This window comes from Penicillium roqueforti (genome assembly GCF_015533775.1).
Source record: "Penicillium roqueforti strain LCP96 04111 chromosome Unknown scaffold_15, whole genome shotgun sequence".
Classification (NCBI taxonomy): Eukaryota; Fungi; Ascomycota; class Eurotiomycetes; order Eurotiales; family Aspergillaceae; genus Penicillium; species Penicillium roqueforti.
The window spans coordinates 404714-432140 of record NW_024067579.1 but is presented as its reverse complement, the minus strand read 5'-3'; the positions used below and the strand labels follow the sequence as shown (position 1 = coordinate 432140).

The window sequence follows — 27427 nt, the reverse complement described above, 5'->3', positions numbered from 1 at the left end:
AGTCTATATTATGACATCTTCTGTGATTTACCTTCAAAAGGCGTTATTACAACAGGAAATTAAGTGATATTGGAAGATACGGCGATTCGCATTCTTGTTACTTAGAGAAACTTCCCCTATGCTCCTCTGTGCGTTCCAAAACTCAATCGTTTGTCCCAATTATTTACTGGAAGAGCTCCACGCAATCGAAGATCTATTGAGACAGGTAAGCTTACATCGGAAAGACCAGATAACCAGAAAGATACTCACAAAGTTCGGGCTCAGGTAAGTGTCTCCAGAGCTACCAGAAGCAACGCTGATGGTGATCTAGGCCGGATTAGCATCATATCATCTGACTGGGCTCAAAAGTCCTTACAGTGTTAGTTCCAGCGACGATAGTTCCAGCCGGTATCGAAACGTCGTAAACCTCGCCAAACCCTCTATACGCACCGCGAGTGACGCCACGGGAGTTGAGGTTAGTCGGGGCAGCCGGGGTGGCGCCGGAATAGTTGTTGAACTGTGTAAAAGTTAGATACATGCTAAGAGTATAGAAAGTGAATGTGCTTGAACATACCACAACCTGGGGCCGGCCAGACGCAAAGGAGAGGGTTGTGCCAATTCTCAGCGTCGCAGCTCCGGTCTGCGAAGATGATGCCGTGAATTTAATCGTCAAAGGTGAATTGACCGATTTGAAGAGGGCCATGGGGAAAGAAGAGACTTGAGAGCTGCCGACTGTGTAGGTGGTCGGGGACCAGGAAGACATGCGGGTATCGGAGGGATGCATACGGAGCTGGTTGGCCGCGTTGAGGAAGCCGTTCGGTCTATGGGCAGTCAATATCGGAACAATTATGTGGGTTAAAATCAATGAACTTACGTTCCATCCCAGTCTCCAATCTTGAAGACTGTCGTTCCGGTCTTCACAGACCCGGAGATACTCTTCGATGTGGTTGATCCGGCAGTAACAGTCACTGACGAGGTGGCAACGACATATTCGCCCTGGTAGTATACCATGGTGTAAGTGCCGGGCTTCATAGCAGGGGAGGTGAAAGCTCCGGAAGACGAAGTGTAGGTCCAGTACTGTGCGGCAGAGTTATACCTGTCTTGGAGTTAGATATGTACTCATCCAGGTATTGCATCGGACCTACCAGTGAACCACCCATTTGAAAGTCGAGTCAGCCCCGGTTGCAGTACCCGTAACATAGCCTCTCGCAGATGTGGCGACGTATCCCTTGATACTGAGATCGGCAAAGAACGATGTGTCAAGGGTGGAACTGGGGGTACCGCTTCGGCTGAAGACCATCGAGTATGGGCCGTGCAGGCCCTGGCGGTAGGTCTCGGTCTGAACGTGTCCGGAGTTCTGTATAGAGTAAGAGGCAGTTACTGATTGAGCGACAGATTCCACATACCATGTACCAGTATAGGCCAGTATAAGAACCAACATTGTTGGTGTTGATATCACTGGTGCATGTTAGTCTGGATCAAGTCATGCTGTATGAGGAGCTTACCGATGGAAAGGTCCGCCAGCAGATGTCTCATATTGATTTAAGATCATGCAGACACGGTGCGCGCTTCCAGAGACACCTGTTTGTGTTAAATCGACTCGCATCGGCCAGGGTAGAGGTATTCTTACAGTGGATGTGGTCATCAATAAACCGTTCGCTCGAGTAGAACTTGCTTCGCGTTTGTCCACTAACCAAGAACTAATATGTGTCAGCTGTTTGTATTGAAAAAAAGCTTCAGAAAAAAACGTACCACATCCTCTCCCTCGACGACAGTGCCACCTGCAATATTAGAGACAACACCGAATGGCTCTTCATTCGGCAGCAGGGCTGAATTCAGGCGCGCGATATATCGAAGTTCTCCAATTGTAGGTTCTGATTATAATGAGTATAAAAAACACATTTGCGCACGAACAACACTAACCTGCGGTTGTGTATGTCGCCATGTGGATGGTCGAATCTCCGTTGTGGACAACATAGTAGTGTGTCAAGGTGGATGTTTCGCAGGTCACCTTGATGTAGTCGCCTATACTGATCAGAATATTTTCCAACAGACGTCTTGTTTCTCAACTCACCACTCTGCGTGGCAGACACAGTTGCGCTACCAAGACCCGATCCGATATGAGATCCAGTCGACTGGTATTGAAGCTCGGATCCATAGTAATTGATCGAAGTAATGTCACAGTTTGTCCGGCTGACGGTAAATTTAAGCGGGTTTGTAGAGCCAGCATCAATCACATAGGAAGCAGTGCTAGTAGTGATTCCGAAGGCCGCGGATGCCTGCTTAGCCCAAAGTGCTAGCGAAGCAATGGCCAAGGACTTGAAAAACATCATGTCCAACGTGTATTGTAGAGAGCCTTCTCGTGTCCCACAAGAAACTATCAAGGGCAGACAAGCAGCATATTATAGTAGGAGAGCACTTTTGTTTCTTCATGTTGAAACGCTCCATGTTGGAAGGTGGAGATTCGGCAGCGAACTGAAGCTCCGTTCCTGCATGAATTTGCCCATAGTTCCACCAATGCGCGACGTTTCTGGCTCCTTGGCAGCTGGATAATTGCCATTCTAGGAACGGACAATCTGCAGACTCGAGACTAAGGCCGGTTGTTAAAAATAAGCACAAGGCCAGGGTGCATGCAGCTCCTTGCCAAGACCCCCTGTAACTCCGTGTGGGGTGACGATTGTTTCAATCCCACGGAGCGTCTGCAGTAGTGGAGGAATCCGATATGTACTTGAAACATCTTGATGCTGTGATGGATCCCGCCTTTATTTGATGGAAAAGAATCATTCCGCTTTCCGAAGTGCGGACTACTTTCGCCGAAAGGCCGAGACAGCATTGGGGACGTGGATGTTATCTTGGAGGTAATTGGCGCATTCATCACTCAATACTTCCTAATGGAAAAAATAAGGAGGTGACTGGATATGCACTCAACCGTTTCAAAATGACTATTCCGTACAGGTCATGAGGTTCCTGAGAGTTCAAGATGATTAGTGGCCCTCTGCCAAGAGGAAGTTGATGCCTTCATGTTTACCTAAGCACCTTTCTCGGGCAACCACCCTCTCTCGCGCTTTGCGGTCTACGGAGTATATAATTATTTTTGGCCTTTGGCGTTTCTCTTTCCTTCTACGAACTGGGAAAAGTATGGGATCGATCAAGAAGATATGTAAACTGTGATATCACGAAAGGATCATGGATAGCGTACTACACAGAATTATCACCGTTAAAGAATGATATTGAAATGGCTCCCAGCCATCGTACACATAGTCAACGAAGAAAGAACGTGAGATCCCGAGACATTGAGTCATACAAACAGATTGTTCCAAAATAGGAGTATTGGAAGGCACGAATAACAGAAAATTCACAATCCAGCGGAGCAAGTACCAAGGCAGAGGGTCGAGCCAGGTCAAACACGCTCTGAAGCACGGCTAGTAGTCGAGTAAGTTTATGTTCTAAGATGAAACTGTCGGGAAAGGATCTACGTACCTTTTCACAAACATGTCTGCTCTGATGGGCAGATCAGCCCTACCAGAAATCCCCACACTCGGTGCCCGGCACAATAGGTTTGTTGTTGCGACCTCCCCCTTGTGGTAGACATGGAAGACTATCAGGCGAGGCGTCTGGAATTGCGGCGGCCAAAACCATGCTGCATAAGGCGAGGATACTACCAAGTTGGAAGTACTTCATCTTGTATCGAAGTAAAGTAGGCTGATGTGGCGTGGCCGTTTCAGTACAGCAGTTCGTCTCTTTATTTATATTCGTAATGAAGGCAAGATTGGCGACACGTCATAAATAAGCATAAGGATGTTTCTTTAAAAGGTTTCTTATTCAGACGGGGAGGATTGTCTATTGTGTCACTTTTACAGGTCGAGATCAGCGTTCTGTGAACCCCGATCTCCACGAGGACGTGGAGTTGATTGGATAAGAAATCCCAAATATGTCCTACGCTGTGTTAACAAAGAACAATATCCCCTCGGTGAGCGAAAATCCGCTTGGCAGCTGTTACGCTTCTCAACACCTTCCTGCCCAAGATGGGGCTCAATAGACATCGCCAGGTCATGTTTATATCTGTCAACATCCTTTGTACTTGCCCGGCTTCCCCTTCGAGTCATGATCGCCCGGGTTTACTATCGTGGTTAATACTAACTTTCATTTCTTTATGATTAGGCAGTTGACAGATATTCATTGAGATTTTTAGATAATATATGCTTTCAAGTGTATACACTGTACAAAAATAGCCGCCCGCTTATGCGACCTTGTCATATCCTCAGTATTTCTTTTTGTTTGTCTTTCTGGAATACAAATTTGGTTGACGTAGCCTTACTGCCCAAGGCAGGATGGGACTTCCTGGCCATTAGCTCAATTCAACATATGGCTTCTTCTCATTTTCCTTCCCTTTCAGACTAGAGTGGAGGGGGTAAGTTTGCGTGCCAAATTCGAATCGGTGTCAATTGTCGGTGGAGTTGATTATTAGGCCATTAGGAACGAGTAAGAACAAAAAAACAGTTAAATACTTAGATGCTCACAGCCCCAAAATTCTCCGCATACCAATGTTCTCAATGACATAACCTCCTCCCAGTCTGAATACCCCCGGACCCTCCAATTTTGCTTCATAGCGTCCCATCGCCATTTCCGTCAAGAACGACCCAAGCTGTTCCGTTGGAGAATGCATCGACTTCATAAAGCACCGAATACCCGGGCCAAGCAACGCTACTCCAAGATTTGCAACAACTCCAGCCGTTGCACCAGATGGAATATATGGTTTGATGGCATCGTGCGTCGCCGGATCAACGAATGCAGGCCTCACGCTATCGACCCGAAAGGTCGGATTTTGCTCGGACAGCGTTCCAAGCAGCGCTTCTGTCTCGCCCTTTACTCTCGCAAATATCGGCGAGAATCGCCCAGGAGTCTGGGTGGCTCCTTCGCCAGATACATGGATGAATCGGAAGGGATGATTTGATGGCTTGATTGTGGAAAACGCATTGGCAGCCGCCAGGGTATAATCCTTGGTTATCTTGACGTATTGTCTAGTGATTATTAGTTCTGATATCCACGTAGGAGTGGGATCTCTCGTACTCTTTGGTGACCTTAGTCTGGCTTATCCCTAGGGCCCAAACACATCCATCCGCATCTTTCAATTGGTTGAGCAGCTCTGGCTTGTATGATTCAAAGTCTGTGTGGGTGATGACATGTACTCGTGGATCTTTTGCGTCTTCTGCCATTCGCACGGGGCTTCGGCTCAGGATTGAGATCTTGGACACTGCTGCGTTTTTGAGCATGGCGTCGAGCACTGAGGACCCAACCAGCCCGGTGGCCCCTGTGAGGATAAGATGCATTTTGGTAATTGATGTAATTGATGTACGTGAGGTCAAAAGAGAGACTAGTTATGGGAGAGCAATGCCGATTATATACCTCTTTATTTAGTCCGTTCCGAATGCTTAAATCCGCGAAAGAAGTAGTTAAGGGTGATGCTGACAATATGCTAACTACATCCGGTTAGTACACAGGGGTGCTTTGAGTGTTCATTGGTTGGATTTAACAATTGCCCACACTACTCCGTACCTTAACCCCATTTGGATGACGAGACGGGTTTACTGTTGTTATCACTTCAGTAACAGTTTGACATTATCCCCGAACATCAGATAGCATGCCGCTATGCTGATGCTTTCCACTTGCTTGCCTTGCCATCTTGGGGTATGTACTGGAACCGGGCGGGTCCAGCTCTCTTTCATGGAGCGTGAGAGAAGGAATTTAGTCGTGCCAGGGCATAGTTCATAATTCGCGTTGTGATATTTTGGGGATGACTCAATGAAAAGGCAAAAGAAATTAACACACGAGGAAGGAAGCAAAATGGAGAGGTATTGCCGTGGTAGACCGCTTAGCGGTGGCTGGGAGAAAGTTTATATTGCTTTTTCTGAGGCGAATGTTGTGATTCCCTGGGGATATCCCCAGATCTAGAACCTCGTTACTAGGCACATTTAATTCATTCAATACTCTACTATCTAGCATTTCAATGCAGTTTTCAGGATTGAAATATCTTCATCAATGGTAGTGGTAGTAGAAGCCATTTGAATTACTCCATGGTGATAGGGTGATCTCTGAATAGCTTCATACTGATGGATCCCGCGCATTAATTTACCATTATATAGTCAACTTACTTTCAACTAGATTAGGATTAGCGCATTGTCCTTTTAGTTCCTACTCCGTACCTACTAGGACATGTACAGAGAGAGAGAGAGAGAGAGAGCAGGTACAGAAGCGGGAGAGCCTGCCTTGGGGTATTTATGGGCTGAGTATTTCTTAGTCCTCGAATTGAGATCATCATGAACTTGTCCAAGAAGAAGTAATATTTAACGAGCGACCAGATGCTTTCGCTCTAGATTAATGGGGCGCAGTTATTTTCCCTATACGAGAAGATCGGACAGGCTACACATCCAATGAGCAGCAAACACCCAAAATTTGGGATTCTTACTACAACCGAGGATTCTTTCAGGCATATAAAAGATGCGCACCACCCCGGGATAGTCTACTATTTCGAAACTGACCACGTCATAGTTTACATATCCCAAAGCCATGTCCAACAAAGGAGAAACAAATGAAACCACCCATGAGTCACTCCATGAAGCCGCAAAAAGCGGCGATCTCGAAGCTGTCAAAATACTTCTCGACAACGGAGCAGACATCCACGTGGTAGACTCACTAGGCTCCTCACCTCTTCATGCTGCAGCAGAACAAGGCCACTGGGACATCGCCCGACTCCTCCTAGAAAAGAGCATGTCACCATGGGCCCGAGATGCCAACGATGCACTCCCTATCCACAACGCCGCAAAAGGCGGCCATCTAGAGACAGCCCGACTGCTCCTCGAATGCGACCGAGCGACAGGAAGTTCTTTCAACAAACGAGGCGAGACACCGTTACACTTTGCTGCTAAAAGTGGAAACACAGAACTAGTTCAGCTCCTAAGCTTCAACCCTCGACAAAATCCTCCGCCCTTGGCGAAACGGTCACCACGAAGTCTGCAAACTTCTCATACAATACGACGACGCCCATAAGCCGGGCTGGAGACTTCGCATGATTGGTGTGACGGCGCAAGTTAAAATGCAGGATTTTTGCCAGCATACGCCGCTTGTCTACGCTGTAAAAGAGGGACATGCTGATGTAGTCGATGTTTTTCTTCGCAGTAAGAGGGTCTCGCCCAAAGCGCGGGATGGATATAAGGAGCTCCTCTTCCATGAGGCTGTTGAGGCGGGGAAATGTGATGTTGTTCAGGTTTTTCTCGATAATGGCGTCCCCGTTGATCTGAAAGGAGGTGATGGGAAGAGGGCTCTTCATCTCGCTGCTGATACTCGCAATCTTGAGATGGCTCGTCTTCTGCTTGAGAACGGTGCTTCCACTAAGATTAAGGACTCCATTGGGTATACTGCTTCCCAGAGTAGCAGGGATGAGGAGGTGACTATGCTTATTCGGAATTGGGCTGATCAAGCTGCGAGTTCGGATCCTCAAGGTAAGAGAGTGTCACGCCCCCCGAAGGCGGCGGTGGCTGCACCCCCAGAATATGTTGCGTGAGCTTTTAGATGCCTTTTAGTCATTACAATTGCATTAATGTAGTCAAGTCGTTTTGTTTCTGATATCAAGCTTAGGAATATACTGTTTCGAACACTTCAAAATTGCACTAGGAGAGCAGCTAGAAAATCGTGAAGCGTCAATAGACTAACAGTAAACTACTTAACGAGCAGTATACCCGCCATCAACTGGAAGACAAACTCCAGTCATCCAGTTTGCGTCATCACTTGCCAACACAACAGCTATACGAGCAATATCCTCCGGTGTTCCAGGTCCTTTCAATGGATGGCGCCGTTTTAGGTCTTCCCAAGGAGTCAAGTTAGTAATTGTCTCTTTGAATATAGCTGTTTGGGTGTCTAAAGCTTTGTCAGTGAATATTCAGCTAATCCTCAAACCAATTGACTTACAGCCAGGACAAATAGCATTAATATGAATGTTATCAGAGGCATAATCCAGCGCCATCTGTCTCGTGAGATTACTCACAGCACCCTTTGATGCACAGTACGACGCTAGCTCAAGTATCAGCAACATTCAAATCCACAGACCGAGTTGAAACTCACGATTCTCCGGCCCACCAATCATACCCATAATTGAAGAAATGTTGATGATCCAGCCACGGTCCCCAGAAGAATGAGGTTCTTGAGCCAGCATTTGACTAAGAGCATATTTGCAACCCAGAAACACAGACTTAGTGTTAACACGCATCGTCATGTCCCAGGTTGTCTCGTCGGTCAGATGTAGCACAGCAGGCGTGCGTGCCTCAATGCTGATCCCAGCATTATTGACTAGACTAAATAAATCGTCAGAAGGATAATCGAAGACCTTCATTATCATTTCATACATGTCCACTCGTCCATATTCTTTCACAGCGACCTGGACCAAGTTCTCCATCTGCTTTGCATCCCCTACATCCGTCTTCACGAATTTCGCCTGACCACCATCCCTGACGATGAGATCGTGCGTTGTGATATTAGACTCCTCTTGGGATCGGGCAGTTGGTGTCAGGTCAGCGCAGACTACTTTTGCTCCCTCTTGGGCATAGCGAATAGCAATCGCTCGTCCTAGGCCGGATGAGGATCCGGTGACGATGGCTACTTTGTCTTGCAAGCGAGATGTTTGCGGCATGATTGGATACTTCCTTTGCAATAGGGTGGTTATTCAAGAAGTGGCTTTCGTGAGGGAAGGGACGCCGTGGCTTTATATGCTGGTAGGTGTCAGAGTTGGAAACTGGGCCGGAGTGCCCGTGGAGGTCACTTGCTCTTCATGTAACAAAGATGACATACTCCATTATTACAAATCGTCACACTCTGCAGGCCATAGTCGCAAATCGGGCCGAGTCCGATTTCCATAGCCGAGCAGCCTGGAGAAAGCGATGGGATGAGGGGCTTGATAAAGGTGGAAGGCGTGCCGAGGCCTCGTCAGACTTTCCTTTTTGGGACACACAGGTGTATTCTTTTCTTTCTCTTGCCACAGTGTACTCTAAGTGTAGCTTGATTTCAAATAATTATCCTGCGAATGATCAATTAAAAGTCTGGTACAGAGTAACGATGTATGTTTGCCTTTCTTGCCTATGGGTGGAATTGTGCCACCTTACACAGAGTTAGTAGAAGCATGTGTTAGACTCTGATTCGGAACAAATATTCTTCGAATATCGGGGTTTACATGATTACAAATTAGAGGTTACTAACTAGGTTATTAACTAGATGAGCTTGTATATTTTAGTACCTGTAGGTCTATAACCTCGTAGTTCTACCCCGCATAATCACCAGGATTCACCATACAATAACAACATCCATGATGCCTCCTCTTGCTTCCTTCGTATATCCGAGGAGACCTTTGTATCACATTATGACTAGTCTGGCCAGTGTGCTATATCATATTTTACTGTAGTAGATCTTGAACTGGCTCACCGCTAGTCTTAATTAGTATAGACAAGAGTATGCCTAAACTTCATGTATTTTTTGTAGTCTTTCTAGATGTCTTCTCTATGAACGGCAAAAAGCATAAACCGTAAGACTTTCCGTGTATAACCTTTCGATTGATGTGATATTGATGTATAATATACTCTAGCCGTAGTAGAGGGACGGGCCTGGTCCCGGAGTCCCGTGAAGAAGAAAAGCATGTGGAATAATCCTTCCATGTCAATCCAAGCCACAGTGAACTATGTTTGTTTCTACGTCGAGCGCAAAATTGGCTTTTCCAACTGGCGCAGACATTCCAGATCAACATTCCACAACCACCGTTTCCAGACGTGCTTCTAGGAAGATGCCGAGACAAGACAATATCATGAATTGAATCGGTAGAGAGACGGCGATGCTAATTAAACAATCACACACAACAATACTAAGGTCGGGATATTGTTCGGAGTCCGGTTGACCTGTTCGGAGTCCCATGGCCAATGATCGACCCCGATTTCAGACCTGGTTTCGGGATCCACCCCCAGTGACGGGGGTTTGGACGTCGCGTGGTGCTTGTTTTTAGATAAACCCAGATGCGGAAGTTTGTTGCTCGGTCTAAGACTAGAAAGTTAATTAATCGAATTCGATAAACACCACGGGTCTCAGGAGTTCTTCGCTGAATCTGTCGACGATCGCATTCTGCCGAATCGGGAAGTGATAGTCAACATGAGCTAGCAGGGAGGTACTACATCACTAATGCAATGCACAGTTATCACAGCGTTGCCAAGTGCTGATAGTAATCAAAACGAGGGGTAATTGGGGGAAATGGCTAATTAATTCGAGACATACACCTTATGCCGTGCTAAGTAGGTTACATCCAACTCAAACTCCCCAGAAATTAGACTCCGTGACCTCTCGCCCCGGGTCATACAGACGCAGCTACTGGCCGCACGCGATGGCCATGTCTCGGGTGTGCCTGATGGTGTCCACTCGTCGCTGATCCTATCGGGTGCCCCGAATGCGCAATCCACCTTTTCCAGATGACTGCGGCCTTGCGACAAACGCAACCATATTGTTCTTATCATATTGTTCTCATATAATGTCCTCTGATTCGCCTTGTCATTTCCGCGCTTGTAGCCTATCTCCATAATGCATATATATTCTGTAAGGGACCCGAGATAGTCGAAAGCTATTCTCTATCCGTGTGTCCTTGAGTTTTTGAGAGACTCAAAAGGCACTGTCAGTCAATATGCATTTTTCAACTATCGTTCGGGGGACTGCAGTCCTGGCTGCGCTGTCTGGTACAGCTGCAGGAATTGTCACATCGTCATTCAAGCGCGATCTGAAGCTTTCCGCTGAGCTGGGGGTCTATCCGGATATCCTACTCAGTCAGAAGACCTCGGTGTATGCTGTTTCAAATGCCCAGCTTGATGTGGTTGTTGAGGCAGAATATGTTTCGGTATGTGAGACTTTCCAATTTCTTGAAGACGGAGATGAATGCTGACGATGTGTAGCTCCCGATTGATCACAGTAACTCTTCGGTTGGTGATTACCAGAACCGCTATTGGGTATCCGAAGAGCATTACCAGGCAGGAGGACCGGTCTTCATATATGATGTTGGTGAAGGAAATGCCGAATCCTCGGCTCAAACCTTTCTGGGCAATTCGACCACGTTCTTCTATCAGTTGGTCAGGGATTTCGGTGGAATCGGTATTGTCTGGGAACACCGGTTTGTATCCTCTCCCCAGTGAAAGCTCGGACTCAATTAACACCAAGTAGATACTATGGGGATTCTCTTCCCTACAACGTCAGCCGGAACATGAGGCCTGAGCATCTCCAGTACCTCAACAATAAACAGGCTCTTGCAGACATCCCATTCTTTGCCGCCAACTTCACTCGCGAAAATTACAGCGATGTGAACCTAACTCCAAGCGCAACACCATGGGTCATGGTTGGAGGCTCGTACTCTGGCATGCGAGCTGCGTTCACCCGTCATTTGTACCCCGATACAATTTATGCTTCCTACGCTTCCTCCGCGCCCGTGGAAGCGCGGATCGACATGAGCGTCTATTTCGACCAGGTGTATGACGGCATGGTCGCATATGGACACTCTAACTGCACCAGCGACATCAAGGCTGCACTTGAATACATCGACGAGGAACTATCGAAGAGCAAATCGTCCGCGGCGGCCATCAAGCGAAAATTCTTCGGTGAAGGCGCCGAAAAAAACAGCAACGGCGATTTCACCGCCGCGCTCACGATCATCTACTACTATTACCAGTCTTATGGCATGGAAGGTGGTTTGGGCAGTCTGGGGTCATTCTGCGAGCACATGGAGACCGACCCGAAGACTAGCGCAGCGGCGCCCCCGCATGGATTCGCTCCCAGCCGGGGGAAGAAGTACGCCGCGGAGCGATATGCGTCATGGCCGCCTTTCACGCAGTTGGTCAACATGAATTTGAATACCAACTGCAGGAAGCTTGAAGCCAGCGATCCGCTCGTATGCGATCTTGGCGCACCATCCACCGACCCAGACACCATCAGCTGGACATGGCAGTACTGCACCGAATGGGGATTCTTCCAGACCGACAACTTCGGGCCTCACTCGTTGCTGTCCAGATACCAGACCCTCGATTATGCGCAGGAATACTGCGAACGATCATTCCCGGAGGCTGTCAAAAAGGGTCTGTTCCCTAAACACCCGCAGGTCGACGCTATCAACACGGAAACTGGCGGATGGACCATTCGTCCGTCCAACGTTTACTGGAGCGGCGGCCAGTTTGATCCGTGGCGCACTTTGTCGCCCCTCGCGGCCGGCACTCGGTTAGCCCCGCAAGGAGTGTCTCTCACGACCGAAATCCCCAAGTGCAATGTTGAGACGGCGGAAAATACGGTCTTTGGTTACATCATGCAGAATGCGGAACACTGCTTTGATTTCCGCACGACATTTGTGCCAGGGGCGATTTCCCGAGGATACTTCCGCACGGCGTTGAAAGAATGGCTCGGATGCTTCTAGGCCAAGGCTTGGTAATTGCTAAACCCTGGAAGGTTCAAGCGACGGTCTCTCCCCATTCGACACTATTCCCGTTTTGAATCAGCTTGCGATCTCCGCTTTTTTCACGTGGGAGGCCATGGACATATCATAAGAGTTAGATTTCCATTCACATATTTGACTGCTGTTTCTTCCAATTCATATACGTTAACGAAATGCTATTCCCTACATTTGCCCTGGTTGCCGTGCTTTCTGCCTTCTTGGTTGTGCGCTACTTCGTACAGCTACGTCATCACCGTAAACAATCCAGGGCTCTGCATTGCAAGCCTGCTCGTTCGGGCTCTTCGACTTTCTTCGGTATTCCGGACTTTCTTCGGTTGAGTAAGGCTGTTCGTGAGAAGCGCTGGATCGAGTATCTCTGTGACGAATATGCTGTCTATGGAAATACCTACAGACAGACATTCCTGTCTCAGAATATCATGACCACCATCGAGCCTGAAAATGTCAAAGCAATTCTCGCGACCCAATTCAAAGATTTCTCTCTCGGAACAAGACATCAACAATTCTACCCACTGCTAGGCGATGGCATCTTCACCCTCGATGGTGCCGGGTGGTCGCATGCGCGGGGATTGTTGCGCCCGCAGTTCACCAGGGACCAGGTAACTAAAACTTTGTCGGAGAATTTATGCACATGTGATTGACCGAGGTGACAGGTCGCCGATCTTTCCATGTTGGACGACCACATCTCCAACCTGATCGACCTGATCCCCAAGGATAGAAGCAGTTTCGACATCCAGCGTTTGTTTTTCCTGCTGACCCTGGACTCGGCAACGCACTTCCTGTTCGGGGAATCCGTGGGGTGCATGCTCCCCCCTTCTGGGAAGACAGGCGTGCTGGAAAAATGCGCCGTCGGTAGCGCGCAGGGTTTCGCCAACGCCTTCGGGACCGCGCAGGATTATCTCGCTGCGCGGAGTCGCGCCCAGGGAATTTATTGGGTTGTTAATCCCAAGGAATTCCGCGAGGCAAATCGCCAGGTGCACGAAGTTGTCGATCACTATGTTAATCTCGCTCTAGAGTCGAAACGGAACTCAGAAAAGGGAAATGCTGACGGTCGGTATATCTTCCTCGAAGCATTGGTCGCTGAGACGGATGACCCTAAAATTCTACGCGATAACATGCTCAATATTCTATTGGCTGGTCGCGATACTACAGCTAGTCTGCTGAGCTCGACCTTCTTCTATCTTTCCCGTCACACCAATGTGTGGAACCGGCTGCGTCATGAGATCGTGGACATTTTCGGAGACGCAAAGAATCCACGGTCGGAAATGACTCAGACGAAGCTGAAGGATATTCCTTATCTGCGATATGTGTTGAATGAAGGTGAGTTGATGCAGTATATGCTGTGTACTATCAATGGATATCCGACTAACTCCAACCCAGTCCTTCGTCTCCAGCCTCCTGTGCCTCTCAACTTCCGCATTGCGACAAAAGACACCTCCCTACCGGTCGGCGGTGGTACGGACCACCAATCCCCGGTTTATATCAAGAAGGGCACGATGGTTGCCTACAGTGTCTACGCTATGCACCGTCGGACGGATCTATGGGGTAAGGATGCGGCCTCCTTCCGGCCCGAGCGATGGGAAGAAAATGCTAAGCATGGCTGGGAATACCTGCCTTTCAATGGTGGGCCGCGTATCTGCCTTGGTCGTAAGTTGTGCATGTTCTCTTTCCCCGGAGAAACAAAATCGAAGATGGCTTTGAATGAGTGGCTAACAATCAATCTTTCAGAACAATACGCTCTCACTGAGGCAAGCTATACCGTCGTTCGTTTGATGCAGCACTTCGATACCCTCGAAAACGCGGACCCCCATCCTCGACAGGAGCCTGTCAAACTATCTAATCTTACGATGTCGCATGATTATGGCGTGCCTGTTCGTTTGTACTCTTCGGAGAAGATCTAGGTTCTTGGTTTTTCTTATGATTGAATGTATATACGGATCTTTCAACAAAATGATACCAGTCTTTCATGGCTTGAGGTTATGCTTAGCTGTGAGTCGTGTCCAAGCTTTGGCTCTACTTTCATCTACCTGAAATTTCGAGTCTCTTCCAGGCTCGCAAATATGTTCACAATTTGCCGTAAGCCCTTAGTGTGAGTGAGCGGGGCGCTCTTATTCATTCGGCGATCCTCGTGGACCCTTCTTTCTTGATGCAAGGGTTGAAGGGGAAAATCTCCATATTACGTCGTGATTGATACGCCACGCCTGCCGAGGCATTGTAGATCCTCCCAGTTTTCCAACCACCGAACCCATTGCAAGTGAGAATCCACAAGCTCTGGTCATTCACCAGACCGGCACACATCAGGCATCGAACGATTCTCAAGCGGCCTTCCGTCAACCAATTTGGGTACGACAGGGATTCCCGACAATACTTCACCTGGGAGCACCCGGCCATGGCTATTGCCTTTGTCTATTCCCTAGAACTAAAATCATAGACCCTGTGTTTTTTTGCATCGGGGAAATTGTCATCCGGGGTTTCCCCGCGGTTTTACCGTTGACTTGCGGAAACTGCCGACTCCATCCAAAGAGGAAATGAACGTCACAAGAAGATCCATATTGAAGGAGATCCTATTTCTATTGGCTCCTGTCTTCATCCCACCTCGGTCAATTTATCATGGCAAGATTAGACATATAAAGGTGTGTATATCCGGAAGTTCAACAGCTACCCAAGATCTACACTATGAAGCTATCAAATGCAATCACCGTGGGTTTAGCAAACCGGGCATTGGCTGTTGATTTCCATACCCCGATTGACTATAACTCGGCTCCGCCAAACCTTTCTACCCTGGCAAACGCATCTCTTTTCAAGACATGGAGACCCAGAGCCCATCTTCTCCCTCCATCTGGGAACATAGGCGACCCGTGCGGGCACTATACCGATCCCAAGACTGGTCTCTTCCACGTGGGTTGGCTTTACAGTGGGATTTCGGGAGCGACAACCGACGATCTCGTTACCTATAAAGACCTCAATCCCGATGGAGCCCCGTCAATTGTTGCAGGAGGAAAGAACGACCCTCTTTCTGTCTTCGATGGCTCGGTCATTCCAAGCGGTATAGACGGCATGCCAACTCTTCTGTATACCTCTGTATCATACCTCCCAATCCACTGGTCCATCCCCTACACCCGGGGAAGCGAGACACAATCCTTGGCCGTTTCCTATGACGGTGGTCACAACTTCACCAAGCTCAACCAAGGGCCCGTGATCCCTACGCCTCCGTTTGCTCTCAATGTCACCGCTTTCCGTGACCCCTACGTTTTCCAAAGCCCAATTCTGGACAAATCTGTCAATAGTACCCAAGGAACATGGTATGTCGCCATATCTGGCGGTGTCCACGGTGTCGGACCTTGTCAGTTCCTCTACCGTCAGAACGACGCAGATTTTCAATATTGGGAATATCTCGGGCAATGGTGGAAGGAGCCCCTTAATACCACTTGGGGAAAGGGTGACTGGGCCGGGGGTTGGGGCTTCAACTTTGAGGTTGGCAACGTCTTTAGTCTGAATGCAGAGGGGTATAGTGAAGACGGCGAGATATTCATAACCCTCGGTGCTGAGGGTTCGGGACTTCCCATCGTTCCTCAAGTCTCCTCTATTCGCGATATGCTGTGGGTGACCGGCAATGTCACAAATGACGGCTCTGTCACTTTCAAGCCAACCATGGCGGGTGTGCTTGACTGGGGCGTGTCGGCATATGCTGCTGCAGGCAAGATCTTGCCGGCCAGCTCTCAGGCATCCACAAAGAGCGGTGCCCCCGATCGGTTCATTTCCTATGTCTGGCTCACTGGAGATCTATTCGAGCAAGTGAAAGGATTCCCTACCGCTCAACAAAACTGGACCGGGGCCCTCTTACTGCCGCGAGAGCTGAATGTCCGCACTATCTCTAACGTGGTGGATAACGAACTTTCGCGTGAGTCCTTGACATCGTGGCGCGTGGCCCGCGAAGACTCTGGTCAGATCGACCTTGAAACAATGGGAATCTCAATTTCCAGGGAGACTTACAGCGCTCTCACATCCGGCTCATCTTTTGTCGAGTCTGGTAAAACGTTGTCGAATGCTGGAGCAGTGCCCTTCAATACCTCACCCTCAAGCAAGTTCTTCGTGCTGACAGCAAATATATCTTTCCCGACCTCTGCCCGTGACTCTGGCATCCAGGCTGGTTTCCAGGTTTTATCCTCTAGTCTTGAGTCTACAACTATCTACTACCAATTCTCCAACGAGTCCATCATCGTCGACCGCAGCAACACGAGTGCTGCGGCGAGAACAACTGCTGGGATCCTCAGTGATAACGAGGCGGGACGTCTGCGCCTCTTCGACGTGTTGCGAAATGGAAAAGAACAGGTTGAAACTTTGGAGCTCACTATCGTGGTGGATAATAGTGTACTGGAAGTATATGCCAATGGACGCTTTGCTCTAGGCACTTGGGCTCGGTAAGTCTCTCTTGTTTATGGAAGATTGGTCAAAAACTAACCGCATGAAGGTCTTGGTACGCCAACTCGACTAAAATTAACTTCTTCCATAACGGCGTGGGAGAAGCGACATTCGAAGATGTGACGGTCTTTGAAGGACTGTATGATGCCTGGCCACAAAGGAAGTGAACGAAATCGCCGTTATCCAATAGCCTCGGCGAGACTCTTGGTTCTTACAGGAGGTAGGACAATCTATGTATGCGTACATACACGGGAATATTCGACCCCAGATGTTAGCCTAGTCTAGTATATTGACGCAGGTCGTCGGTCCGTTTCATCGTTCGGGATAGTATTGTCCCGAGCGTCATAATTATTTGAAATATTGGAACTTCTTGCAAATTTTGGAACATACTTCTGGTATCTGTACGGAATATATATTTAGGGAGTTGTTACTTGCACATCCCTGCCTGTACCGCCTTTCTAATTTGGTACCACTCAGAATTCTGCCATATCTCTGTGACAGTTGGTACAAGATAGGGAAGGAGTGACTTAATTCTGCTAAGAGTTTACATACATACGAACTGTAGGTACTCTTTCTATAAGTGGCCTTGTCCCTGCTCTACCGTCCTACTCACTTTATATAACCACAAATTGATGCTACATACATCAAGCGGTTCCATAGCTCAGTTGGTTAGAGCGCTGTGCTAATAACGCAGATGTCGAGGGTTCGACCCCCTCTGGGACCATTCTTTTTTGTTTTTTGTTTTTCGATAAATCTTATCAGAATGTGATAGTTATGGCTCATTTAAGCCTTAAACAGGAACATTGGTTTTTGTTATAGTCTAGTGGAAAATATGCTGCACGATTTTCCGTCAAATCCTCTTCTATCAGTATCCATCAATCGTCTTTGGACTTTGATCGATCTTCCCATCTTCTATCAGCTTCACCTCTCACTTTTTCAAATTCAACCCAATGGCCAAGCATTACACGATAGCTCGAAGCTCTCTGTTCTGTACTAGACGTGCAGCAATCAAAAGCAAGCCACCTAGTAGCAAGGATACCCCTGAAAATATTGACAGGGAAAGGTACCCGTACTTCTCGAGCAGAGCACCACTGATGGGCACATTTGCCATAGCGCTGCAGTTCCAGTCAGCATACTACATTATCATTTCAAGATATGGGGGTCATACGATAGAGCTGTGGCACCCGACACAGTCCCAATTGCCAAGCCAAGAGTGGTAGAAGTAGCAACCTGGGCGGCACAAGCTTGCTGGAGGGATAAAATGCCCTACAAATCTAGTCAGCATTCGAAGTTTATACCATTCGAGGATAACTCACTCCAGACGCAAAGCCATAGGCAGCGGACCAAATTACCAGACCGGCCACAGATGTGACTTTAGTCCAGCACAATGCAACAACCCCTGCGGATATAGTTGCTATGATGCAACAGTTGAATTTTCCGTACTTGTCGGCAACGATGCCAGGGAGGACTCGACCGAAGAATGAAGCCCCATTCACAATGGAAACAGTATAGAATGCCAGAGATGTCGAGAATCCTTTCTCAACCGCGTAGGAAGTCGTGTAGAAAAACGGCGAGAACATGCCAAAGTATGTAATGAACATGGCGAGGCACAGTAGCTGCAGCGACGGTTTTCGAAAAAGGGCCATCGCTTCTGCCTTGTGACTCTGCGGCTTATCCTTTTGCTCCGCGGTATCTTCGTCACTTTTCTGGTTTGAATCACGACTCTCCAAATTGATTGCAGGCGTATTCGGAGATTTGGCGACTGCACAAGAGAAGATAAAGCAAGGAATCATGATAAATCCGACGATTCGCATGGTCCAGGGAAACCCAATCTTGGGCTTATTGATCAGTCTGTCGATTGCAACGGGCCAGATAACTCCGCCGAGCGATGAACCCGCAAGCACAATCCCCATCGCGGCAGCACGCTTCACTTTTATATATTGTCCGACCAGTGCGAGCATCGGCCATGTCACCATAGCCATGGAGACACCTAACAGAATACCCTGAGCGAGGAGGAATTGATAGAACTCCTGGCATAGTGAAGTCATCATAATTGCAAAAACACACCCGAATGAACCAACATATACCATGAACTGTTCAAAGGAAGTATGAGTTTTATTTCTCGACGATTCAGGAAGAGTATGCTTACCGTTGGTCCAAAGATATCAAGCATTGCTCCCGCCACGACAGATATAGCAAACAAAAAGAATATTGACACAGCTCCGATCCATGCGATGGTAGATGTCGAGGTTGAGGATAGCTGGTTTTTTGTGTAGTACTCTTGGAAGATACCGAACGAGTTCATAAACCCCACGGTGCAAAAGGTACAAGTGAAGGCGCCTAATATAACTAGCCATGCTCGGGGCCTAGAAGAGGTTAGTGCACTGGTCGGCTACATATCTTGTAGCTTGAAGTATATTTCACTTACGTGTATTCAGTTGGAGGACTATCCTTTGGTGACATTTTGGCAGAAATGAAATGGCTCTAGTTAAAAGCAAGATGACTACGGAATACCATGACCTTTATAAGAAATCTGACTCCTTAATTACATCTGAAAATCACTCTCGGAGTCTCCGGGCTACTGTCTAGATGCCCCGGAGGAAGAATTGACAGATATGGTTTAGCGTCTCGGAGAATCCGCGGAGTCTCCGGGCCAACACTTCAAGCTGTCTCCTATGCGAAAAACGCGCTGTTTCTTTGCTTTCGCTGGGTCACTATTATTAAACTGTTTTCGGGGAGATTGAAAACATGAAACGAAGACAAGTTTCTGGAGTCGTCACCCCAGGCCCGAAAAGACAGTCTCGACAAGACCCCGTTTCCTGCGAGTCCTGTCGAAAGAAGAAGCTGAAGTGCGACAGAGAGCTTCCCTGTAGTAGCTGTTCTTCGCGTAAACTGGAGTGCAGCTATGGCAGCTACGCCTCGGGGACAACCCCTGTGCGACCCATGAGCCAAACAGATCGGAGGCCCATGTTGGACGATCGCGTATCTGAGCCACCTCGGACCTTGCAGTGGACTCCACGACAGGACACGGAGACACAAAGTCGCAATGGAAATGAGCCCCTTTTGACAGCCGATTGGCTTGAGACAATTGTTATGGGACACCGTATCCCTAGTGCAGTCCCTGCTACACTGAGGGCGGAGATCTCCCAGCGGGAACCCGAACGCTCGCCTTCCCAGCAAAACAGCACACCTGGTGATCGATTGCCTCCGATGTGTGAACGACTCGCCTCTCGCGAGAATCCGGCGACAATTCATCTGCAGTCGTATTTGCCACCACTGGCAGAAGCGCTGAGTCTATTTCGGTATTATTGTAAATACCTTGACTTCCAGTATCATGTCATCATCCCCAGTCGCGTGGAACGACAAATTGAGACGATTTACGAGCGTGTTGAGCGAAATGAGTCTATCAACTTGGCGCACACTGCTCTACTGTTCAGTATCACTGCTGCTGCCCTGTATTACCAACTCCTGATAGAGTCATCCGAGCACGCAGAACAATTCAGTCAGGACAGTACATTTTTGGCAGGCGCTGCATTGATCCAGAGCAATTATATCCCTTATCCCAGCCTCGAAGGACTGCAAGCGACTATGATCATTGGCCATCATCTGTCCAACATGAACTTGCCCTCCTCCGTCAGCCCGTTATTTGTGCATAGGTCATTTGTGAGTCAAGCCACTAGTATGGGGCTTCATATTGTGGACTGTCCTCGGGTTATTACCGAACGCTTAGCAAATGGATTTGATAAAACGAATGTTGAACTCAAACGACGGCTGTGGTGGGACTTGGCAACATACGACTGGTACGTTCTTAACAAAGACCTTGCCGGTACTATGACTGATGATATCTGAAGGTTAATAGGCTTTTTGAGTGGACCCCAAGAGTGGACGTACTCGATCCAACCTAAGCATATGGTTGTAAATGAGCCTCTCAATATTGAGGATGAGGAAATCAACCATAGCGAACACGGTGTTCCTCTATCTACTCCGACCGCAATGTCATACAGTCTATGTCGATTGAAGTTGGCTGTTGTGTGTCGTCAAATAGTGGATGAAACGTCATACTACCATTTCCATGGGCAAGAGGCACCCTACGAGAAGATACTTGAGCTAGATCAAAAGCTTCACAAGGTACGCGCTGAGATTCCCGGCTTCTTTCGCTATGATCAAGCATCCCAACGTGAATTTTCGGTGGTCTATCGTGAACGACCAACTCTTGCATGGCAGCGAGCGCTGGTACAACAGGGCTATCATTCGCGGCTCTGCCGCTTGCATCGCCACTACTTTGTGCGTGGAGCAAAGGACTCCAAATATTCCTATTCGCATATCGTATCGCTTCAGTCTGCGCGCAAGGTGCTCGAACTGAAACGCATTATGGATGAGGAAGAGCCTGTGTTCACACCGCACAGCTCGATTATATGGGCAGTCATGCACCACGTTTTTATGGCAGCTGCCATTCTTCTGATAGATGTTTGTTTCAACTGGGATGATATTCTGGCAGAGAAACGAAAAGAGGAGGTACTCGACGCTTGTCGAATGCTCAGTCGGGCACAACAATACTCTCCAATGGCACGTGAAGGAATCAAAGCCATGATGGAGATCTTGCGGAGGCATTGGAAACACGAAAGAAGAGTAAGCTCTCGCGACTTACAGGAGCTTTCTGCATCTTCGAATCCAAATCTCACAACAGCCAACGCCTCGCAGCCGGATATCCCCACGCCTGTTTCATTGGGTTCCAAGAGCATCACATTCCCTCCAGAAATACCCAACGTTCAATCGACAATGTACCCTTCACAAGATGCATTGCTTAGTCCGTTGCCTCTCGAAGACATATGGACGGAGATGCTAGAGAGCAGCGCTAATGTTGAGCTCAATGCACCAGACTGGACAGACTTGCTCACTGAGTTGACAAATGTTACTTTGCCTAGTGAATAATAAGAGATAATCTCTTCCATCAGGCTGATTGGATAATGAACACATGACATGTATGATTTACAGAAGCCTACTGCAGATAGAAACCTGCCCAGACCGTTTCTGCCCTAGATTGGTAGCACCTGCTCCCTATTTCTACCTTGTTTGATCTTCCTTCTTCTCTCTCTCCTAGCCAGCTAACACAATAAAACCCATAGCTTTCTTTTCCATCCAAAGCCATCTGCTTTGATGCTTCTTTGACGCTCCAAAACCAAAACACTCATTTACTTCCAACCATCATCCACAAAAATAGCCAAACTCGAAGATATGTCTGACGAAACCACCCATCATACAGAGGCCAGTATGAAACCTGACATTCAATCAATCGTCGACCTTATCCAGACTGGAAAAGCCACACAGATTGTCGTCTTGGTTGGCGCTGGTATCAGTACCAGCGCCGGGATCCCAGATTTCAGAACTCCAAACACAGGCCTTTATGATAAGCTCGCTCCACTGCAACTCCCTTGCAAAGAGGCGATATTTGATGCTCGGTATCTCTGGGCAAAGCCTCAGCTATTCTACACATTGGCCCGGGCACTTCACCCGGGAAATTTCAAACCGACTGTCAGCCATGTGTTCCTGGCACTGCTAGCGAGAAAGAATCTGCTTCATCTTGTTATCACTCAGAATTTCGATGAGCTTGAGGAAGATGCAGGGGTTCCTCACAAGATTTACTGGGCTCATGGAAACTGGAAGAGTCAACATTGCATTAGGTGCAAGAAGCCACCATATTTCGACGATCTCGTGGACAAAGCGATTCTCGCTGGTGAAATACCCCGTTGTTATAGGTGTAACGGTCCGGTTCAGCCAGATATTGTATTCTTTGGGCAATATTTGACTGGGTTTGAGGAGGAGGAGAGAAAGGTCCGCGAGGCGGACTTGATGCTTGTTATGGGAACTAGTTTACGTGTACCACCTTGCTCTACTCTGCCAACGAAAGTGGAAGAGGGGGTTCCTCGGGTTTTGATCAACAATGAAAAAGCAGGAGATCTAGGTGATCGAAACGAGGATGTGTGCATCCTCGGGAGTTGCGACGACGGTGTTCGTCAATTAGCTGATGCACTTGGGTGGGGAGAGGATGAACGGTCTCTGGAAGGAAGCAGTTGCTGCTAAGAGGGACTCTGACAGTTTTGGGGGTGGTCCTAGTCTTGATGAGTGCATTGAGAAATTTGCCAGTAGCATGAAGGGCGAGATGGTGTCGGATGGGCAGCAAAACATTTGAACGACAAATTTGGGTAGAAAATAGCGAAGGGCTCATAGAACGCGGCACCGTGTCCGTACTCGGCGCGGTCGATCCCATACACGATTTGAACAGAGTTTGAGATTTCTTGCTTTCTGAAATGCTTTTAGGGGCTCGGATTCATAGTGCGTACTGGTTTGTCTAGAAAGTGTGGTGAGAACAAAGAATATACTATTGAGTACACGAACCTTCACTTATAAGAGAGCTGAGTTCCATCCGCCCCACGTTACTAGCAGCAAATGGTCAGTGGATAAACACCTCATATTGCTGACTTGCAGCCTAGCTATTTTTACAAGTAATACACTTGCTGGGAGAGGTAGATCTATAATTGCCCGTATATTAGTGACCAAGATCTGCACCGTCGGCCTGCTCAACAGGGATTTTCAGGGGGCTCCAACATTGTGTTGGCCGGGTTCCTCTGGCGGGCAGCTTGGGTTATCATTAGTCATTGAACTAAATGTATCTGGAAGGAGTACTTACTGGGTCCCGTCATCTGGGGTAATATCCTGCTGGCGATTGTGAGGTCATCCTGAGTAGGGCGCGGTGTCTGTGGCGCACCGGGCTCCTAGTTACCACCCTTGACACTAGAAGGCATGTTGGGCGATTCGGTGCTAGCAATCTTAAGAGATATGCTATATTCATAAGGCAATAAAAGACTAAGAAAGGGCAAAGGGACAATCAGGCTATATAGAAAGAAGCCCACATCTCTAGTTATTCTCTTAATCTAAGAGGAATTAACAACAGCCAATTAAATATAGGCTAAATTGAAATTCCCTAAATTAGGAAATGAGACATAAATTACCGCGAATTCAGAGCTTTACGGTTTATCTCTATCTCTTCAAACCGTAGAGCTTTTTTGGGGATTGACTTCCATGCTTCTTCAACATTCATCAGACCCTGTCGAATCCGCTGCCGATTTAAGGAGACTCTTTTCCGGGTTTTTGGTGGAAGCGGTTTACCATATAAGTCCACAAAGAATTTGTCCTCCGGCGGCAGACTGAGAAGAATATCCGGAGGGATGCAGCCGACTAGATAGTGATACTGCATTTTAAAATACCTCGATATGCGTTGGTTGCCGCCCGGGTTCAATGCGTTTTCGACAATAACATCGATCAGAGCTAGGAATTTAAGAGAAGATCAGTACACGAACAGGACAAACAAAGACTGAAGCCAAGACAAAGTTGAAAGAGGCAATCATGCTATGATGCTTACCATCCAAATAAAATAGCCGCTTTGGAAATCGGCATCGTGTAGAATCATGTAGGAATGTGTTCGTCGATAGACTCGATTCTGAGAGATCCATATGCCAGAAGCTCGCGGGAACAAGCATAACCCCCGGGAAGACGGATGCGCAAGGCATCACTAGTCTGTATCCTGGCCAGCCTAGAGGGGAAACCCTAGCATCCTTATCCACATATATATCGCGGACTGGGGATGCTTGGAATCCTTGCTGAAGAACGACAGAGCGGGCATCTTCAAGTTGCTCGTCTGCAACCGCAAGATAAAATTCGCAAATGACTAAGGGATAGCCGAGAATCCCAATAATAGCATCGCCGGTGATACAGTGTCTGATTCCGTGCTCCTCGAGAGATTCCGATACGTGATAAAGGGGCCATGAGGAGGTTTCTTGAAGAGGTCGATCGGCGACGTAATCAGCCATTTGTCATATCGGGTGCGGAATATATTGGAAACCGGATTGTGGAGAGCTTTTGAGCTCGTTGGGGTTTGCCAGCGGAGGAGGCAGGAAGGATGCAGCAAATACAGTTGGATTGATGCTAACCGATGGACTGAGAGTATCTCAACTAATCTACAGGTGCACTTCGGTCATGTGACCGTTACATGTCGGATGACGTGATTGCCGACTCCAATCCTGGAATAGGGTTGGGCTTAGTCCACGGGTTGCCAGTTCCTCCTTATGCAATCACCTACTTTGGCGTTGAATATTTTATGTGGCATATATCGGAGCGAAGCGAAGCAGTTAAATCGTAACCTCGTGTGCATATCACGTGACTGTTGTTTTATCCTATGGAATTAATGCGGTGAAATCCCATCGGCTAACTTTGGCAGAATAATCCGACCGGCAGAATAAATATAGACTAGGCCTAATCTGGCTAGACGATACTTTATTCCGTGCTACATAGTGAAGAGGGATCCCTAGGATAGGGGCACCGACAGCCCTGCCTGCGGAAGAGGTGTGAGAGCAGAGTCATCACTGGGAGTGGTAGGGTGCTAGAGAGGAGAATACCATGGGGTGACTACTGAGAATGGAAGTGGAAAGGTGTCTGCGTTGCTATCTAGTTATGCCTCGGGAGTGCTTTTATGTCACATAGCCGCTTAGTCATCCTGCCCTGGAAACCCCACTGCAATAGTTACTATGTTGTAGTTAAAGAAGTTAGTTAACTACACCGTACTAACTAACTAACTAACTAATAAAGCAGTTTCTCAAGCAGTTTCTCAAGTGGTTGTGCTAGCGGTTGTTCAAGCAGTTGCTTAAGTAGTCGCTAAAGTAGTTAACGATAAAGCAGTTGATGAAGCAGTTAATAATATTGATATGATAAAAGGGACTTAATTTTATTAGTAGTTTGCATACAAATTAAAGGTACCTACTGCCTTACTACATACTACCATATGGCAGGGAATATGCCCAATTGTAAAAGCAGTATTGAGATTACAGGCAGGGGGAGAATAAGCCAGTAAGAGAGGGGCTTTGCGTAGCATTAGAAGTTGGAATCAGTCGCTTTGCTCTGCAACGATTATCTGGAGGCCTTAGGCCGTCGAGGTCACTCGTATTCACCCCGCATTTCCTCTTCTCCCTCTTCTTCTTCTCCCTCTTCTTCTTCTGCCCTCTTCTTCTGTCCTCTTCTTCTTCCCTCTGTTACGATCTAGGCTCGTTGGTTCCTTCCTTCTTGGTGGAAGTCATTCCTTCCTAAACCGTAAGTGAGCATACGAGATTTCCCTGGTTTGCAAAGGTACAAAAGCCCACAATAGTCCTGATTCCTATTCCTTTCCTTTCCTTCCCCCCTCATTTTCAATACTCTACTTAGAATGCACTCTTTTTCATAAAGACCCGGCGCGTAACATCCTCTTCTGTCCTCTTATCGCAACACCGTTTCTTCGCCATATCAGGTTTGGCCCTGTGGAGCGTGATTTCTCTACTTGAACCTCTGCTAATCAATATTCAGTTGCTATGGCCACCGACTCAGCGAATATTACTGCGTGCGTCAACGCTTTGCGTGATGTCATTCCCACAAGCTTTATTCTCGTAGGCGGCGCTGCCGCCAACATGCAAGGCCACGACCGAGTCACACAAGATGTCGACATTCTGATCCGCGATCCAGCAATCCTACACGATCTCAAAAATTTCGGCGGCTTCAAGTTGGTGGAGGGAAAGTTACATCATGAATCGGTTCCAATTGATATTCTGACCACCGTTGTCGAAACGTTCTCATATGACGAGGTTAAGCAAGCCGAGGCCTTTGAATCCATCCAGGGCATCCGTTTCCTAAAGCCGGATTATGCGCTAGCAGCCAAAGTGAGGTGTTCATATCTTCGGCAGGAAGACGAAAACGGGACCAGCAAGCGACAATCTGATCTTGAGGACGCAATCTTCTGGGCTGAAAAGCTTGAGGAGGCTGGCCAGCAAATTTCTGACGCCTGCGCCGAGCTCCTGCCGGTCAGCTACTATCAAGTGATTTTGATAAGGACGTATATGGACCCCGAAGATTTTCAAAAGCTAGTGCACGCAGGCCTTAGGAAGCTCCTCATCCCATGGGAAGAGAACTCGGAAGAGCAACGTGAATATTATTTGTGCTTTGCTGAAGAATCGACCGATCCTTTTACGGTGGAGTTTGAATGAGAAGGATGATGATGATGACGATAACGATAAATCTGCTTAATGAAGATGTTACGTGTGCTTGTCAACAAGGCATAATTCGGTGCTTAGTGGAAATGATCATATCTTTTACTACAGGGCATGTTTTAACAGAATATAACCTTCAGATCCAGGCTTTCTTACATTTAATTATTGATGCATGGTCGCGTGCTATAAATGAGACTCCTCATGTATACAGAACTAGCAGACCTTTGCGACCTTTACCGAAGATGGGGTTAAATGAAAGCATTGTCTTATATATAACTAGGAGATTGCGAAAGGAATCAAGCAGAATAAGGCATAATCAGGCAGGTGGGGGGGGGGGGGGGGGGAAAAAAAAAAAAAAAAAAAAAATATAAATAATAAAAAAAAAAAAAAAAATTTAAAAAATATGAGGTGTGTGATAAACAACAATTTATTTTTTTTTTTGTCAAACTTT

At 47.6% G+C, this 27427-nt stretch overlaps 13 protein-coding genes across 13 annotated transcripts; 8 read left to right on the top strand and 5 right to left on the bottom strand.

Moving 5' to 3' along the window:
- Positions 1-163: 163 nt before the first annotated feature.
- Positions 164-2312, bottom strand: rglA (putative rhamnogalacturonase B; the record flags this gene model as incomplete). The annotated part of the gene is made up of 12 exons (XM_039073904.1): positions 164-193; positions 250-306; positions 356-496; positions 554-800; positions 854-1075; positions 1125-1336; positions 1386-1437; positions 1485-1560; positions 1610-1679; positions 1732-1853; positions 1903-2004; positions 2054-2312. The coding sequence occupies 12 exons, from the start codon at positions 2310-2312 to the stop codon at positions 164-166; spliced, it is 1590 nt and encodes a 529-aa protein (XP_038928063.1).
- A 1067-nt stretch (positions 2313-3379) lies between these two features.
- LCP9604111_6027 (uncharacterized protein) lies at positions 3380-5309 on the bottom strand (the record flags this gene model as incomplete). The annotated part of the gene is made up of 4 exons (XM_039073903.1): positions 3380-3401; positions 3460-3593; positions 4562-5000; positions 5050-5309. 4 exons carry the CDS (start codon positions 5307-5309, stop codon positions 3380-3382), a joined length of 855 nt encoding a protein of 284 aa, XP_038928062.1.
- A 1237-nt stretch (positions 5310-6546) lies between these two features.
- LCP9604111_6026 (ankyrin repeat domain-containing protein) lies at positions 6547-7026 on the top strand (the record flags this gene model as incomplete). Its single annotated transcript, XM_039073902.1, has 1 exon — positions 6547-7026. The coding sequence occupies one exon, from the start codon at positions 6547-6549 to the stop codon at positions 7024-7026; it is 480 nt and encodes a 159-aa protein (XP_038928061.1).
- Positions 7027-7072: 46 nt separating this feature from the next.
- LCP9604111_6025 (ankyrin repeat domain-containing protein) lies at positions 7073-7540 on the top strand (the record flags this gene model as incomplete). The annotated part of the gene is made up of 1 exon (XM_039073901.1): positions 7073-7540. One exon carries the CDS (start codon positions 7073-7075, stop codon positions 7538-7540), a length of 468 nt encoding a protein of 155 aa, XP_038928060.1.
- A 159-nt stretch (positions 7541-7699) lies between these two features.
- On the bottom strand, positions 7700-8662 carry LCP9604111_6024 (SDR family NAD(P)-dependent oxidoreductase; the record flags this gene model as incomplete). The annotated part of the gene is made up of 4 exons (XM_039073900.1): positions 7700-7893; positions 7945-8046; positions 8098-8327; positions 8379-8662. The coding sequence occupies 4 exons, from the start codon at positions 8660-8662 to the stop codon at positions 7700-7702; spliced, it is 810 nt and encodes a 269-aa protein (XP_038928059.1).
- A 2022-nt stretch (positions 8663-10684) lies between these two features.
- Positions 10685-12451, top strand: LCP9604111_6023 (putative serine peptidase, family S28; the record flags this gene model as incomplete). The annotated part of the gene is made up of 3 exons (XM_039073899.1): positions 10685-10894; positions 10950-11164; positions 11215-12451. The coding sequence occupies 3 exons, from the start codon at positions 10685-10687 to the stop codon at positions 12449-12451; spliced, it is 1662 nt and encodes a 553-aa protein (XP_038928058.1).
- Positions 12452-12642: 191 nt separating this feature from the next.
- On the top strand, positions 12643-14388 carry LCP9604111_6022 (cytochrome P450; the record flags this gene model as incomplete). Its single annotated transcript, XM_039073898.1, has 4 exons — positions 12643-13086; positions 13141-13807; positions 13868-14134; positions 14216-14388. The coding sequence occupies 4 exons, from the start codon at positions 12643-12645 to the stop codon at positions 14386-14388; spliced, it is 1551 nt and encodes a 516-aa protein (XP_038928057.1).
- Positions 14389-15163: 775 nt separating this feature from the next.
- LCP9604111_6021 (glycoside hydrolase family 32 protein) lies at positions 15164-17076 on the top strand (the record flags this gene model as incomplete). The annotated part of the gene is made up of 2 exons (XM_039073897.1): positions 15164-16908; positions 16959-17076. The coding sequence occupies 2 exons, from the start codon at positions 15164-15166 to the stop codon at positions 17074-17076; spliced, it is 1863 nt and encodes a 620-aa protein (XP_038928056.1).
- Positions 17077-17870: 794 nt separating this feature from the next.
- Positions 17871-19372, bottom strand: LCP9604111_6020 (MCT family MFS transporter; the record flags this gene model as incomplete). Its single annotated transcript, XM_039073896.1, has 5 exons — positions 17871-18024; positions 18078-18175; positions 18226-19002; positions 19059-19275; positions 19338-19372. 5 exons carry the CDS (start codon positions 19370-19372, stop codon positions 17871-17873), a joined length of 1281 nt encoding a protein of 426 aa, XP_038928055.1.
- Positions 19373-19657: 285 nt separating this feature from the next.
- Positions 19658-21841, top strand: LCP9604111_6019 (Zn(II)2Cys6 transcription factor; the record flags this gene model as incomplete). Its single annotated transcript, XM_039073894.1, has 2 exons — positions 19658-20709; positions 20761-21841. 2 exons carry the CDS (start codon positions 19658-19660, stop codon positions 21839-21841), a joined length of 2133 nt encoding a protein of 710 aa, XP_038928054.1.
- Positions 21842-22180: 339 nt separating this feature from the next.
- LCP9604111_6018 (uncharacterized protein) lies at positions 22181-22990 on the top strand (the record flags this gene model as incomplete). Its single annotated transcript, XM_039073893.1, has 1 exon — positions 22181-22990. One exon carries the CDS (start codon positions 22181-22183, stop codon positions 22988-22990), a length of 810 nt encoding a protein of 269 aa, XP_038928053.1.
- A 925-nt stretch (positions 22991-23915) lies between these two features.
- Positions 23916-24777, bottom strand: LCP9604111_6017 (uncharacterized protein; the record flags this gene model as incomplete). Its single annotated transcript, XM_039073892.1, has 2 exons — positions 23916-24235; positions 24330-24777. 2 exons carry the CDS (start codon positions 24775-24777, stop codon positions 23916-23918), a joined length of 768 nt encoding a protein of 255 aa, XP_038928052.1.
- Positions 24778-26304: 1527 nt separating this feature from the next.
- Positions 26305-26973, top strand: LCP9604111_6016 (uncharacterized protein; the record flags this gene model as incomplete). The annotated part of the gene is made up of 1 exon (XM_039073891.1): positions 26305-26973. One exon carries the CDS (start codon positions 26305-26307, stop codon positions 26971-26973), a length of 669 nt encoding a protein of 222 aa, XP_038928051.1.
- Between the last annotated feature and the right edge of the window lie 454 nt (positions 26974-27427).